Source organism: Haliotis rubra, unplaced genomic scaffold (assembly GCF_003918875.1).
Source record: "Haliotis rubra isolate DU_JTF1 unplaced genomic scaffold, ASM391887v1 Scf130, whole genome shotgun sequence".
Lineage (NCBI taxonomy): Eukaryota > Metazoa > Mollusca > Gastropoda > Lepetellida > Haliotidae > Haliotis > Haliotis rubra.
Window position 1 is genome coordinate 1,254,198 of NW_025765226.1, and position 17,895 is coordinate 1,272,092.

Sequence of the window (17,895 nt, forward strand, 5' to 3'; positions counted from 1 at the left end):
TATTATTATTATTATTATTAATGCAATCCAAACAAAAAGAAGTTTATACTGCACCGCATTATTTTTACATTATGTTTTCAAAGTAAGATCCCAATACAAATTATTGTTGCTCCAAAGATTGGGCAAGCCCTCAAAACTATTTAAATATAAAGCTTTGCAACCTATCGGGCTTACACGAAAAAACTGGCTTGCTACACACATGCATGAGGCCTATGTTACGAAATGAAACTTCTGTCTGTCTGCCAATGTTTGCCGTAAGATGCGACAAACAGAATTGGGTGGTCAAGCTCTCTGGTTGATCGAGGTCATCTATCCAGATTTCGTCTATCAATGCTCATGATATCAGTCACTAGATAACCTTGTCTAGGTTCAATAATTTACAGACCGCCCTCATATAGCTGGGATATTTCACACAGCAACTCAAAAAACAAAACAAATCGAATCACGCCTTTGCAAAATCTAAAAATAGAATCCCACTTCTCCTGAGGAACTCCGGAGACACGTTGCCCTAATCTCATTAGAGAATAATAACAGCTTTGTCAGTATAGTATGTTGGCGAGCTTGCGTTCATCAAACGTGGTTTCGTTTGAATAACATGGCCGAAATCGAAGTTTTGATTCGCGCTGATCAATATACGACCAGCGCACATGAAATACGCACGTGGTCCACTTCTCGGGAAACACCTGATAAGATTTAATCAGCGACGATGATTGGCTAAGATGTTTGATTGACGTGATCATAGCTCCTCCCTATGACATCAACAGTTCTGATTCAGCGTGCTCGGCTCGTGGGTGACGTTGGATTTTAAGCACTGTCCATTGGCTGACGAAGAGACTGGGTTATAAAAGCAGACGAACTGTTTGGGTTTGTCAGACTTGACATTCGCTACGAGATATACTAACTTGACAGGAACAGTCAAAGCTTAGTTACAGACAACAACTTCGATGGTTTTAAATCTTACCAAACAGCCAGTCATGGACGATGAAACATTCACAGACATGAAGAGGTCCAGGAGGAACGGAATGGCGAACATATTTGATGGTATCGATCAGGAAATCCTCGAGCGGCTGGGATGGACCCACGAAGCTATTGAAAAAGCCGAGAAAAGTTTCGGAAGGCAAATATCCAACATGTCAACATCATCAACAGAAAGTGATGGTGTAGAAAGTTCGAACGAGTCTCTCAGTGGTTCGGACACGGACACGCACATGGACTTAGTGGACAATTTCCAAGAATTACTCCCTAATGCCCCATCTTTACACATGAAGACTCAGAATATCAGCCTGTTCTCCTACACTACCAACATGGAACTGACCAACTGCTTATCCAACAGGAGACGGAGAAATGGCCTTGCCGATCTTTTCGAAGCCCTCTCCTGTGCACCAAAAGCAAGTTTTTGTGAAGCTGATCCAGACGTCGCCACCCACCCGATCTGTTACCAGGGTGAAGAGATGTCTGTATAACTGAAAAAATGCGGAACTGATGAACCGATGGTGAAATGTGCAATAGGTGTGAGTTCACGGTAAATCCTGGAACTGTAAAGGTGTTTAAGGTGTGCGGAAAGTCGTTAAGGTAAACCAGCCCTGCTCACAGGACGCGCCTTTTCGATGAGTCGTGACGTCACGAAAGGCCATCCCAGAAATCCACACGTTTCGGTGTAAACGACAAACTAGAAGTGGCTGGCAGATTTACAACGTGTGATTCAACAACGAATCCAAGGCACTTACCAGCGCAAACATTTCTCTACTGAAGTGTGCCCATATCGTGGAGACATCTTCCGCAGATGATACAGACATTTTTGACAATGAACATTTTGGATTTCAAGTGTTACAAAGCAGTGGAATCTTGTTCATGTAACTATAAACCTTCTGTTCAAAATGTCAAGTTGCTGTTGAGAGAGTCCTTTGTGACGCAATGCCTGTGTGCCTAGATGAAATCCAGTGACATTTAATTGCTCAATTGATAGCGTGAGTAGCTTATAAGGACAGTATTATTATTCAAAGCAGAGACCAAGCCTGTTCTTTTGGGTAATTGTTTGTGTCACATGACATCTGACACGTCTATACATAACTTATTCCTGAGATATATTTTTGGTTACTTTTACTACCATGTAATATATCACAAAATATGTATTTTAAAATACACAAAATAAACGTATGAAATGTATTTTTAGTTGAATGTTTTTTATCACAATGGATTAGTAGGGTGATGTGAAATGCGCTTCACGTTGCCTTCAAGATTATTGTACTAAGATAGTTAAGATGCTGGTTGATGTCCACACGAATGCTAGCTTTACCGTGCGGGCTCAATGAAATATGGGCGGTGGGTAGCCTAGTGGTTGAAGTGTTCGCTCGTCACACCTAAGACCCGGGTTCGATTCCCCATATGGGTACAATATGTGAAAGCCCATGTCTGATGTCCCCCGCCGTGATATTGATGAAATATTGCTGAAAGCGGCGTAAAACTAAACTCACCCACTCACTGAGATATCATGTCCCTGTTTCATTATACAGACCCCGTTCTACCAGTACTTGTTTTGTCCTCTTAATACCGAGCAGGAAACAACAAGTGCCATTTTACAACACCAGTTGGTGTCACGCGTCCACGGCATCGAACCAACGATTGTCCAATCTGGGGGCAGATGCACTATCCACTAAACCACGAATCCCGTAATACTAAATTATTATGATTTTTTTTTTACACACGTATATGTAAGTGAGTGAGTGAGGATGATCGTGACCTGCTCAAATCTTCCCCAGTCAGTTTTACTCGTTGATTCCCAGGATGAGTGAGTGAGTGAGTTTAGTTTTACGCCGCTTTTAGCAATATTCCTGTAATATCACGGCGCGGGACACCAGAAATGGGCTTCACACATTGTACCCATGTGAAGAATCAAACCCGGGTTTTCAGCGTGACGAACGAACGTTTTGACCACTAGGCTATCCGACCACCCCCACATTCACATTTTAAGATAGCTTTACCTCCTCGGTGAGATATTGGGTAAACGTTCATTCGTACTCTAATTGAATAATACATCAACGCCGAATCTTGCTGACATATGTATGTGTATATAAATAGTCTACACTCAAAGGAAGGGCCCTCAGCGGAACCCCGGAGCAGTGTGTAAAGCGCTGAGGATAGCTTGACATTTCCATATTCCCTTCGTCTTGCAGGCGATATTATGGGTCAGTTGCCACAAGAAATGAGAGACTTCTGAAACGGAAAACTAATTGTATAATTATACCAAAGTACCACATATTTAAAATAGCTGTTGTGTCGTTAGAAAGTATGTGAAATACCGCACTGTGTTTGGCATTCTTTGACACATATTTGGTAGTATTCAAGCGTTAGCTATTCATTCGTTGTACAGGTTAAATTCGTTGTATAGGTGATATGTCCAAATATGGCTGATTGACTGAGTATGGTTTTACGCCGCTTTTAGCAATATTCCAACAATATCACGGCGGGGACACCAGAAATGGGCTTCACACATTGTACCCATGTGAAGAATCAAACCCGGGTTTTCAGCGTGACGAACGAACGCTTTTGACCACTAGGCTATCCGACCACCCCACATTCACATTTTAAGATAGCTTTACCTCCTCGGTGAGATATTGGGTAAACGTTCATTCGTACTCTAATTGAATAATACATCAACGCCGAATCTTGCTGACATATGTATGTGTATATAAATAGTCTACACTCAAAGGAAGGGCCCTCAGCGGAACCCCGGAGCAGTGTGTAAAGCGCTGAGGATAGCTTGACATTTCCATATTCCCTTCGTCTTGCAGGCGATATTATGGGTCAGTTGCCACAAGAAATGAGAGACTTCTGAAACGGAAAACTAATTGTATAATTATACCAAAGTACCACATATTTAAAATAGCTGTTGTGTCGTTAGAAAGTATGTGAAATACCGCACTGTGTTTGGCATTCTTTGACACATATTTGGTAGTATTCAAGCGTTAGCTATTCATTCGTTGTACAGGTTAAATTCGTTGTATAGGTGATATGTCCAAATATGGCTGATTGACTGAGTATGGTTTTACGCCGCTTTTAGCAATATTCCAACAATATCACGGCGGGGGACACCAGAAATGGGCTTCAAAAGTTGTACCCATGTGGGGAATCGAACCCGGGCCTTCGGCGTGACGAGCCAACGCTTTAACCACTAGGCTACCCCACCGCCCCTCCAAAAATGGAACTTTGGCAGGGATCATTAGAATGGATGATCAGACTGTTCATATGGAATAGGAATTTTGACGATACTAAGACGAGCTGGATCGGGACTCTGTAATTAAATGACTTGACGTACAAGGTGAAGAAAGCTAATTCCACGTATACTTACATATGATGTTTTACGCCTTTGAAAGAATGAAAAGAAAACCAATATAAATGTGTACAAGGTACATATCTATTTGTAAAACGTTGAAGCACTTAACCACCAAAACGAATAATACCTTCTCCCATGTCAACATCGTCGCTAGATAGGGACGATGGGGTAGCCTAGTGGTTAAAGCGTTCCTTGGTTCGATCCTCTTCAAGAGTACAATGTGTGATATTGCTGAAATACTGCTAAAAGCGGTGTAATCCCACTCACTCACTCACTCGTCGAAGGTTCTTCCATATAATTTATTACATTTCTTTTCGAAATAGCTGATAAGGATAAGTAGTTTAAGATGATGTTTAGCTGGTTCCTATATATAAAGAGTGAGTGAGTTTAGTTTTACGCCGCACTCAGCAATATTCCAGCGATATGGCGGCGGTCTGTAAATATTTGAGCCTGGACCAGACAATCCAGTGATCAACAGCATGAACATCGATCTACTCAATTGGGAACCGATGACATGTGGCAACCAAGTCAGCGAGCCTGACCACCCGATGCCATTAGTCGCCTCTTAAGACAAGCATGAGTTACTGAAGATCAATATTCTAACCCGGATCTTCACGGGTAATAAATAAAGAACAACAACAAAAATATACAAATACGTCAGTCGCCGATCGTCATTCGTTTCAGAATGGTTTCGGATCCTGGTGCTGCTGGAGCGTTCGAAGATATTCGAAACATTTTCAATTAGCGGTGGGGTAGCCTTGTGGTTACAATGTTCGCTCGTTTCGCCGAAGAATCGGGTTCGATTCCCCATATGGGTACAATGTGTGAATCCATTTCTAGGTTCAAGCGACGAAAAATAATATTCAGCCACTATCGCTCAAATGAATGGGGTTGGTGGTTGTAGAAGTTGTTCAAATATTTAAGCCCACATTACAATAAAAGATACCTACCTTCAAACATGTAGCCTTTATACATTACCCCAAACCCTGCTTCCTCAATATCAGGGGCGGTGGGGTAACCTAGTGGTTAAAGCGTTGGCTCGTCACGCCGAGGATCCGGGTTCGATTCCCCACATGGGCACAATGTGTTAAGCCCATTTCTGGTGTCCCCCGCCGTGATATTGCTGGAATATTGCTAAAAAGCGGCATAAAACTAAACTCAGTCAGTCAGTCAGTCCTCAATATCAAAGGTTGGTTGTTAATTTTAATTGTTATAGTTGGAAGATACAGTGATCAGAGAAGTAACAGTCAACTTGAACAGTCAATCTGGAGCCACGGTCGTAGAGGCAGTGTTGCGATCAGAAATAGTGATCAGCAGTAGGGGTAGTAGTACTACTGTCAGGAATACTACTACCAACAGTACTAGAAGTTGCCGTATTAGCGGCAGGAATAGCCACCAACTGTAACAGTAGTTGCAATATTGCAGTCAGTAATAACCATCAACAGTATAGCAGTAATATTAAATTACATTTTGACGTCATTCCACTGTCGCTCAGGAATAGAGCGATGTGTACCAGTTTCAAATATAAGACTTTGATACTTCGTTTCATTTGACATTTTCACATTTAATTTTGATATTAGAAAATATTATCAATACTTTGAATGTAATTGAAGTAGTTTATATCCTCGTAACTCCCCATGAATGGAGAGTTACTCGGAGATTACCCTCTACGTATTACTTTCAGGAAAAGTCATCAACAGTAGAAGTAGTAGCAATATTACAGTCAGGAATAACCATCAGCAATTACAGTAGTAATAGTATTACTTTCAGGGAAAAAACAGCAGTAAAAGCAACAGGTCATGCCAACATTTACGTCGACCTAACTATACCTCATCAGTATATTGCCATTTTGACTTTGAATTTGCTTTTCGCAAAGATTTGTTATGAATATGGAAAGGGTTTTGTCGCTTCTATTTAATTAGATGATTACAAAGAAGCATTACGGGGAAAAAAACAAGTCATCATGTACGTGTACCTAAGTATAGTTCATTAAAACATCTCCATTTTCAACGGGCGGTGGGGTAGTCTAATGGTTAAAGCGTTGGCTCGTCACGCCGAAGACCCGGGTTCGAATCCCCACATGGGCACAATGTGTGAAGCCCATTTCTGGTGTCCCCCGCCGTGATGTTGCTGGAATATTGCTAAAAGCGGCGTAAAACCAAATTCAGTCAGTCAGTCTCCATTTTCAAGATGATGTGGCCCGGGTTCGATCCCCACATGGGTACAATGTTTGAAGCCCATTTAGGGTGTCCCCCGCCGTGATATTGCTGGAATATTTCTAAAAGAGGCGTAAAAATAAACTCTCTCACTCACTCTAGATGACGTACTATTTCACTGACAGGAATCCAGAAATAAACTGTTTAATCATTACTTGAAGCCGTGGGATACAAGCGCTGTGTGTAAGGATTGCACGGGTGCTTCGTCCAACTCTTGCTCCACGTTGACTCACGTATTGATTGCTATGAGTCAAGTATGATCTAAGACATACGGGTGTGGCAATGTTACACATATATAAGCAATAAAATGAAGTGGTTTCTTTAAAACTCAAACTATCTACTGAAATAGAGAAAATTCTTTGTATCTGTTGTGATATATATTTCTAACATTATTACATTCAGTGATTCTGTTTAAACATTACCATTCTAATTATACCATAAAATTGTGTTTAAAAATGATATTGCTTGGCGTCATACGGGGGGTTTTCCGGGTGGAAAAACAATCAAAATAAGGTAGGGCACATACGCAAAACGAACGGTAGATTACACACTTGTTCCACGTTGCGGCAAAATCTAAAAATAGAATCTTGCGCAGCCTGACGAAATCCGGATAAAGTTGACACCGATTTTCAACGAATGCTAAGCAGCTAGGTAAATATTCTGACAGTGTAGGGGCGTATGTCGATTAGCATGCATTCAACGTAGAGGTATTTGTTTGGAGGTGCAGTAGAAATCAAATTTCTGCTTTGTATTGATTGTGAGCTGAGGCGGAGCATAAAGGATATCCACGTGGTCTTCTAGGGGAAAACCCGGATCAGATTTAACCAACCGCGTTGATTGGCTGACAGGTTCTGATCGACATCAATAGAGCTCCGCCCAATGACGCAAACAGTACTGATTCAATGTGCTCCGCTCGTGTGTGACGTCAGCTGTTGAAGCACTGCCCATTGGCTGACGAAGAGACTGGGTTATAAAACCAGACGAACTGTTTGGGTTTGTCAGACTTGAGTCATTCGCTACGAGATATACTAACTTGACAGGAACAGTCAAAGCTTAGTTACAGACAACAACTTCGATGGTTTTAAATCTTACCAAACAGCCAGTCATGGACGATGAAACATTCACAGACATGAAGAGGTCCAGGAGGAACGGAATGGCGAACATATTTGATGGTATCGATCAGGAAATCCTCGAACGGCTGGGATGGACCCACGAAGCTATTGAAAGAGTCGAGAAAAGTTTCGGAAGGCAAATATCCAACATGTCAACATCATCAACAGAGAGTGATTGTTTTGAAAGTTCGAACGAGTCTCTCAGTGGTTCGGAAGTAGGCACTCAATTGGACTTAGTGGACAATTACCAAGAATTACTCCTTAATGCTTCATCTTTACACAAGGATCAGATCAGTCCATTCTCCTGCACTACCAACATGGAAGTGGCTAACTGCTTATCCAACAGGAGACGGAGAAATGGCCTTGCCGATCTTTTCGAAGCCCTCTCCGTGCACCAAAAGCAAATTTTTGTGAAGCTGATCCAGACGTCGCCACCCACCCGATCTGTTACCAGGGTGACGGGGTGCCTGTATAACTGAAATGCAAGGCTATCAATAACACCGATGGTGAAATGTGCAATCTGTGTGAACAGACTCTAAATCCTGGAACTGTTAAGAAACGGATTCAAAGGTGTGAGGCATGCTGAACGTTGAAACAAAGAACCAGCTCGGCTCACCTGACGCACCTGTCTTGACGTCACGAGGGGCCATTCCGAAATCCACACGTTCCGCTGGGACATTCACGGGCAGATTTACAACGTGTCTCAACAAAGAGTCGAAGACAATTACAAGCGCAAACACGGCTATATTGAACTGTGACCTTTGCAGTAACTTTCAAATATCGACCAAGCGTACAAAGGGCGATGGAATGTTTTTTTCTCTATATAAACAATGATCATTGTGATCAAGAAGATAACTGAGAGTGCCCTGTGACGCAATGTCTGTGCCAAGAAGAAATCCAGCGACCAGTGACATTTAATTGCTCAATTGACAGAGTGAGTAACTTGAAAGGACAGTATTATTTCCAAAGCAGAGACCGAGACTTAGCTTGTTCTTGGGTTCCTGCTTGTGTACGTGACATGTGACACTTCTCAGCATGACCTGTCCCTCATATATATATTTTTGTTACTTTTACTACCATGTAAAATGTTTATACTATTTATTGCATTTTGAAATACACACAAATAAATGTTTGAAAAGTATTTTATCTCAGTGTTTTTGTAACATATGTCTATGCTATGGCGAACTGTTCATGTGTTATAGATTTGTACACACATATATGGACTTCCAGCAAGATTCGGGTTTAATTAGAGTTCTATTTCCTTGGTGTGATGTTGGGTAAACATTTAATCTGTCATTTTCTCTGCAAAAATGATAACCTAATCTTGCTGACATATATGTGTATATAAATAGTCTACACTCAAAGGAAGGGTCCTCAGCCGAACCCCGGAGCAGTGTGTAAAGCGCTGAGGATAGCTTGACATTTACTTTTTCTTCATCTTGGAGGCGATGTAAAGGGTCAGATGTCACAAGAAATGAGACATTTCTGAGACGGAACTATTAATTGTATTATTAGACCAAAGTGACACAATTGTGCCAGTTAAATCTATGAGATATGGTACAGGTTCTTTTTCTCAAATATGTCAGTATATGTAGTGTCTTGCACTACACAGACCACACACACGTACACAGAGACAGAGAGAGAGTCACAAATGGAATGTGTGACTCAGTTTTGTAGTGAGATAACGAGGGACACTGGAGGTGAAGGAAAGGTTAAGAGAAAGGAGGTATACCAAACTATTACAAAACATTACTTACTTTACACTTTCCAAACAGGCAGAGAGACACAGAGATTAATATATACATTACTGTGGTTAAATGAGTTTACGCGCTCACTGTCTTGTGTAAAAGTTTTGTACAGAGAGAGAGCGAGAGCGAGAAAGAGGAACAATGCTCTATATCTAAGAATGACTTGTAATTTCCTGGTTGTCACGGTCCACTAGATGCGAACTTAGCCACGGTCTATTAGATGGGAATATAACCTGGTAGCGTGGGAGACCGGGTTGAGTTAAGACTCCACTGTGTGGCATGCAGAGTACGGGGATCAAGGTAGTGTGTGCGTGTGTGAGAGAGAGAGAGAGAGAGAGAAATGAGACACAGGACGGACGAGAGCCGGAGAAGACGAAATGAGACACAAGGCGGGGGAGACAAATGAGACACAAGACGGTGAGGAGGGAGAAAAATGAGACACAAGACGGGGGAGGAGGGAGACAAATGAGACACAAGACGGGGGAGGAGGGAGACAAATGAGACACAAGACGGGGGAGGAGGGAGACAAATGAGACACAAGACGGTGGAGACAAATGAGACACAAGACGGGGGAGACAAATGAGACACAAGACGGGGGAGGAGGGAGACAAATGAGACACAAGACGGGGAGGAGGGAGACGAATGAGACATAAGACGGCGGAGACAAATGAGACTGAAGACGGGGGAGGAGGGAGACAAATGACAGACAAGACTGGGAAGGAGGGAGACAAATGGGACAAGACGGGGGGAGGCAAATGAGACACAAGACGGGGGAGACAAATGAGACACAGATGACAGACGAGAGACGGTGGAGACACATGAGACACAGACGAGAGACGGGAGACACACATGGGACACAGAAGACAGACGAGAGACGGAGGAGACACATGAGACACAGAAAACAAACCGGAGAGACGGAAGAGACACGTGAGACACAGAAGACAGGTGAGAGACGGAAGAGACACAGAAGACAGACGAGAGACGGAGGAGACACAGAAGACAGATCGGAGAGACGGAGGAGACACATGAGACACAGAAGACAGACCGGAGAGACGGAAGAGACAGAGACAAGTGAGAAACAGAAATGACTGGAGATACACGGAAAATGAGTGAGATACGATTGAGATGGGAGCGAGACACTGATATGTAGGGCGAGATAAAGAGGAGACGAGAGAGATACAGAAGAGCGAGATAATAGAGGGGAAGAGTAAGAGACAGAGGAGACGAGTGAGACACAGAAGAGCGAGATAATAGCTGGGACGAGCAAGAGACGGAGCAGACAAGTGAGACACAGAAGAGCGAGATAATAGAGGGGACGAGCAAGAGACGGAGCAGACAAGTGAGACACAGAAGAGCGAGATAATAGAGGGGACGAGCAAGAGACGGAGGAGACAAGTGAGGCACAGAAGAGCGAGATAATAGAGGGGACGAGAAAGAGACGGAGGAGACAAGTGAGACACAGAAGAGCGAGATAATGAAGGGGACGAGCAAGAGACGGAGGAGACAAGTGAGACATAGAGACGTAGAGACAAAGCAGAGGGATATCAAGTGAGACACAAGTCTAGAGAAATGAGCGAGATAATGAAGGGGACGAGCAAGAGACGGAGGAGACAAGTGAGACACAGAAGAGCGAGATAACAGAGGGGACGAGCAATCTTGAGACAGAGGAGACGAGCGAGTGATACAATGAGTGAGATACGATTGAGAACGGTGAGACATTGAAATGAAGGCCGGGATGAAGAGGAGACGATACGTAGAAGACGAATGAAATAATGGGGACACTCTCGTTGCCATTTATAAAAAAATAGCTATCTGATATTTCTGCAAAGTCTATTGTTTTGCTTTGCAGAGGGAGAGATGAATCGTATATACGTTAAATTTGATTTATCGCAGATTGCAGCAAACCTTTCGACGAGTTTATCTTCCGCTCCTCCGTCAAGCGTCTTGTGGATGCATCAGATCGATATTCTCCAGGCACTTGGTGTATTTTTAACAGCCCGGGAAAGAACCCGATAACCTACAGCAACAGCCTGCTTAACCACGGACATGTCATCGGTTTACGTCCACACAAACCAGAAATTGTGTGATGTTGCATTTTCAAAATTCAACACTAACGAAAGGTACAGTTGTCTCTTTGTTACAAGGGGCGGTAGGGTAGCCTGGTGATTAAAGCGTTCGCTCGTCACGCCGATGACCGGGTTCGATTCCCCGCATGGATACAATGTGTGAAGCCCATTCTGGTGTCCCTCGTCGTGATATTGCCGAAACTAAACTCACTCACTCACTCACTCGCTTTGTTACACGTGTCTCGAATCGGTAAAAGCGCAGCAAACAGTACTCCAGCAGTAACAATTTAAGCATTTGCTTCACAAACAGGTGATTGATATCATGAACAACGAATCTTATCGTGGAGATACACGGACAAGCGATCAATGTAATCGAAACAGATCACTAAATCAGTTAAAAAGGTCCACTTTTACTGACCGATCTAGTTGTCATAACAACCGGTTTATCCCAAACATTGTCCAGAGACTATTACTGAGTAATGACGTCTATTAGTCTCGAATCGCTTTATAACCTTAACGTACATAAGACGCTTATCCCTATTGTTAATCCTTATGGCCATAGCATTACCGTCAATCAGCCAGAATGAACTTTGTACCTCTGTCACACAACGGTTCCAATGTTAATGCAGAAGAAGAAGAAGAAGAAGAAGAAGAAGAATTTATTCTAGTATCTAGCGATATATGATGTCTTTGCGTACATACATACAAGTAAAACAGCACGGCCAACTAGGGCCTATTAGACACCATAGTCATTACATTCAATATCTGGTAAAAGCACTATGAGTGCTAAAATAAAACATGCATAAAATTACTAAATATACATTCTTAAAATATCAGATAAACACATCACGTTGAAAAATCAATTGAGGTAGGAATGGTGAATGATAGTCTACATTAATACAACTCATATGATAACAGTGAGATATATATTGCATATACTTCTCTCAATAACTGCACATGTTCAAAGAGAAAAGCGTTCTACATTTATACATATTCGGATTATGACAATACATTTTAGGCAGATAGAAGTGTCTTATGTTCTTATAGTAATTACATGTTAAGATAAAATCATATTCATCTTCTATCGCCCATTTCTGGTGTCCCCCGCCGTGATATTGCTGGAATATTGCTAAGAGCGGCGTAAAACCAAACTCAGTCAGTCAGTCATCTTCTATCCCCAAATTACAAAAAAGACAGAAACGTAAGCTCAAATCTAACCCCATCCATTTTCCTTCATTAATTTTCACCCGTTCTCAGTCTTACCAACATATTGTGCTGTTTTCTATCTGTTAGAAGGGTGATGAACGTCTCAGGCTCGATAAGGCTTTTACACTGTCTAAATGTGCTGTTTCTCGAGCTATTTTCTATAGAACTGTTCCACGATTGCAATTGTTGATTGTTGAATATTATATATATTGGGGTGTAGGCTGGGATATATGTATATCAACTGCAACTTGCTTAAACAGTTCTTAAAAGACGAATGTATCGGCAACACACTGGGCAAAACTCTTAATCATTCAAATTCTTTTGTCTCTGATGTTCTTACTCAGTGCCGATAAAGCCCCACTGTATTCTACCTATATAATTTGAAATGCCGCTTTCCCGGCTATATAATTAATCCATCCGTACGATTCCAAATACATGTACGTGGATGGGCAGAAAGAGGAAGATCGCCATACTGTCGTTGTTGATGATACTGACTGACTGACTAAGTTTGGTTTTACGCCGCTTTTAGCAATATTCCAGCAACATCACGGCGGGGGACACCAGAAATGGGCTTCACACATTGTACCCATGTGGGGAATCGAACCCGGGTCTTCGGCGTGACGAGCCAACGCTTTAACCATTAAGCTACCCCACCGCCCCTTGTTGATGATAGCTTAACGAGTTCGATATTAAAATTCTCCTGAATAAAAGAATATCATTTTCTTATTTTATTCTGTAAACTGGACGCATTATGTCCTTTCACCGATTTCCATATAGCCCTTCAGAAAGGCAGCCATACGAGTGGGCAGAAATTACACAGGCAAAAACAAGCAAACATAAAACTGTTTAATGAGCTCCAACAAAACAAAAACATATTTTCATAGAAACCCACGCAATCGATGTTTAAAACTGATAATAAGCACCTACACTTCCACGCAGCAATAAAGTGTTACATCCGCATATTAATTTCACCACCATCCTACAGGTAACTCAGACTTCCCTTCAACGTAAACCTGAGTCACACCCCATACTTCACACATGACGCACGTCACGCCGTGGTACAACTTGTGCGGCTCAAGCGATTCTCATTACTCTGTTATGAGTTCCCGTCGGCTCTGTGGGTCACTAGCACACATTTGTAGCCTCGGGTAGAAACACGGTTGAACAATGTTGAAGTAATTACGACCACATTGATTGCATCGCGAGGCTTGGTACCCGTTGGAGCGTGTTACGATAATATTGTATGTAATCTGAAAACCAGATTGTAAACACCATTTGCAAGCTATCGCTGTGTCAGATTCTATCGTTCCATATATTTGTTGTTCCCTGAGATTGAATGACGTCAATGGTTGTGTGCAGTGTCCTATCTGCCGTACCCTATTATATAATGGTGGAACATCTTACGTCTTATCTTCAGGGCACAGCTCGTGTATTCGTCAGCGTCATTAATCTAACAACTTTCCTTTGATGCATGCAACTGCAGTTACTGAGTCATATCCGTTCTTGATTTAATGCATGAACAATGTTTTTCTTTTTGGATTTATGGATAAATATTGGTTTCTGTTCAGAACTTTGTTTATACTGTTCTACCTGCATGTTGATTACATCTGTACGTAGGTGTACCATAAGAAAGGTGTACCACCAGCTCATTTGACATTTACATGTTTATTTTTTCAAAGCGATAACGCCTCTTATGCAAGTTGTATATGTCTTACTGGGGGGGGGGGGGGGTGGTGGTGGTGGTGTGTGTGTGTGTGTGTGTGTGTGTGTGTGTGTGTAAAGCGTTCGCTCGTCAGACCGAAAACCAGGATTCGATACCCGACATGGGTACAATATCTGAAGCCAATTTCTGGTGTCCCCCGCCTTGATATTGCTTTAATATTGCTAAAAGCGCCGTAAAACCATACTCACCCCTCATTCACTCACTCACTTAATGGGGTGGGAGTAGACAAGTGGTTAAAGCAGTGGATGGCGACGGAAAAACCTGGTTTGAAGCTACAAATGAACAGGTGTAATTGTATTGCCCTTACATGTCTTTACTTTCTTGTGTCCCTACTGATAACAGTGAGTGAGTGAGTTTAGTTTTACGCCGCACTCAACAATATTCCAGCTATATGGCGGCGGTCTGTAACTAATCGAATCTGGACCAGATAATCCAGTGATCAACAGCATGAACATCGATCTGCGCAATTGGGAACCGATGACATGTGTCAACCAAGTCAGCGAGCCTGACCACCCGATCCCGTTAGTCGCCTCTTACGACAAGCATGGGTTACTGAAGGCTCATTCTAACCCGGAACTTCACGGGTCACTGATAACAGTGCATGGCATGAACACATCTATTGACATGTACATCGTATGTACAACATTGTTCAGGGTGTCGGGTAGACATAGTGTACAATGCAACCTTCACGGTCATTTATTGACATGTACATCGTATGTACAACATTGGTCAGATTGTTTGTTGCTTAACGCCTCACTCAGCAATATTCCAACTACACGACGGCGGTCTTAGTAAATAATCGAATCTGGATCAGACAATCCAGTGATGAACATCGATCAACTGGGATACGATGGCATGTGTCAACCAAGTCAGCGAGCCTGACCACCCGATCCCGTTAGTCGCCTCTTTTGGACAAGCATGGGTTACAGAAGACCAATTCTAACCCGGATCTTCACGGGTGCACTGGTCAGTGTTTTGTTAGTGTTGGAACATTGGTAAATCTTCACGACGCCCTTGTATCATTGTAGCGCAGTTGGCCTCCGGTTCAAAATTGATAAAGGGGCCGAGTTGAAACACATTCAGTGTGAATTTCTTGAGATTGCCGGCTGTTAACAATCTGATTATATTATCTTGCAAAGAGTTTGCATTTTCCGAAAAATAAATTTATATTCATGTAAAAAAATTCAGTTTCATATACGAAATATACACATGACTTTCAGTCGCCAGACTTTTGATGATATTATTGCTAATTTTCAGGAAATTTTGAAACCTACTCATTTCCGCGTTGAACTCATTTCCGTGTCATAGATGTGTCACAATAGTCTTCTTTCATCGCCACAGCATATAACGGTAAAACACATGACCAATAGGCCTGTCATAGTTGTTTACCGTTACTGCAGTTCCGATGAGTTGGAGTGCATGACTCATTGATTAGTTAAATTCTCTTATGAGAACAAAAAGAAACATATCTTTATCAAAGAACAAATAAAGATTATTAAATTAATTGTAACAGATTATAGGGGTTTAACGGTTGGTGTGTGTGGACAACTTTGATTATTTCTGTTTAAGATATTTCAGTGGAAACGATCCCAGAACTGCTTGAAGATATATTCTCCTGTCCAGACAAAACATATCCACAGGCTGCCAACGACGGAAACGTATAGTACCCAATCAATGAATTTTTTTAAAAACACACTGGTTACCGAATTACATCGCAACCTAGGTTGTAGACTAATGTTTAGTCTCTAAATATATATAATTTTGATAGTAACAAACAAACCCATTTATATTGAAAAGGAGCCCTAGAGAGGCCAGAGATTCAGAACCTGAGGAAATCTAGACTTGCTTTATTTAGTGCTTTAGCACTGCAGAGAGGGCTTGGCAGTAGGGAAAATGATGTGGTTCAGGGACTGTGAGACAGACTACCTACGTTGTTACAGATGACGGTCTGCGTACTCAAGATGACGCAGGCCTGTGCACTATCAACTACTGGCGAAAGCTATTTTTCCAAGGCGAAGGAAAGGGTAGTCATTAAACTATTAAAAACATATAAGTCTGTCTGGAATATTTGAAATAATGAAATCGATATTGAAATGACATTTATTAATATTGCGAAACACATGTTAGAGCTTGTAAACAGTATTTGAAAACTTTCTATATTTGGTTCATTTATAGCCTGAGTTCGTAAAGTATTCGACCGGTTTATTATACGGTCCCCGTTCCTTTACTGAGTTATGTAAAATAAGAAATGTCAAGTGAAGTAAAAGCTGAGACAACAACACTGAACTAAATATCAAAGGCCATTGAATATTAAAATTAAATGTTTGGGTCACAGCGAAACCAAGAAGGGATGTATAAAAAACTCAGATTACAATGAACAAATTGTGTTATCGAAATTTCGAATAAAGTAATCATAGTCATGTATAAATATCCCTTTAATCTTCTAGAACTCTCCGACATTAATCGCTCAGTCGTGACGGCTAAACCGGTTGCGGATTATCGAGGTTCAAAACACAATGAAACCTCGTTTTTCCGACAGGGATTATTAAGGCCTTCCATTAGAAATGTCAGCCATTTTCTGTAGTTAGGGCTGGTCACCCAGAATGCTTTTTATTTATCCAGATTGTTTCTCTTTGTTATAATCTTGATTTAGGGTGTTTCACTAAACACCTGGGACCGTGGCCTAGTGGTTTAAGCGTTCGCTCGTCACATCGAACACCCGGGTTCGATTCCCAACATGGGTACAATGTGTGAAGCCCATTTCCCCCGCCGTCATATTGCTGGAATATTGCTAAAAGCGGCGTAAAACTAAACGCACTCACTCACTCACTAAAAATCTGAAAAATATTAACGTATAAATATAAATGCCGAATTAAAGGTAAGGAAGGTGTTGACAAGAAATAAATTGTCTAGACGGAAGTATTCAACAACACACGCTGAAGGTTTTTATAAAACGGCATGCTGTGTTTCGGATTTGTTTTTCGAGGAAAGTGGTATTAGGTTCCTGTTTGGGTTTTCTGTATGGCACACTTCCTTCTTCCTGAATTTTGACAGTTAATCGTGGCATAATTCATGGTCGGGTCATTGAAATAGCAGAATCGTTAATAGTGGCATGATTTATGATGGGACCATTGAAATATACTGAACTCAATGCAAAATATCATAAAGAAACAGGGACTATACTTTGATAGACTACATTGAAACACATGAACGAGGATATATCTCTACTACAGTGTCTCTCATGTATTAGACCTATTCTGGAGCTCGTAAATCACGGCTTTAATAACAATTGTAAAGATCTTTACCATTTTTGGAGAACATTAACAAACGAATGTCTTCTCATTTCTTCTGAGTGGTTGGGTAACCTAGTGTATAAAGCGTTCGCTCGTCACGCCGAAGACCCGGGTTCGATTCCCCACATGGGTACAATTTGTGAAGCCTATTTCAGGTTCCCCCGCCGTGATATTGCTGGAATATTGCTAATAGCGGCG

The 17,895-nt window shown here is 41.8% G+C and overlaps 1 protein-coding gene across 1 annotated transcript; it reads left to right on the forward strand.

Annotated features, from left to right (window-relative positions):
* Window positions 1-10,164: 10,164 nt before the first annotated feature.
* Window positions 10,165-10,497, forward strand: LOC124267307 (legumin B-like). The gene has a single exon (XM_046702226.1). It carries the CDS (start codon window positions 10,165-10,167, stop codon window positions 10,495-10,497), a length of 333 nt encoding a protein of 110 aa, XP_046558182.1.
* Window positions 10,498-17,895: the final 7,398 nt, after the last annotated feature.

Excerpts from the sequence above, each read along its gene's own strand:
- LOC124267307 (XM_046702226.1), top strand. The coding sequence starts at position 10,165 with ATGAGACACAAGACGGGGGAGACAAATGAGACACAGATGACAGACGAG.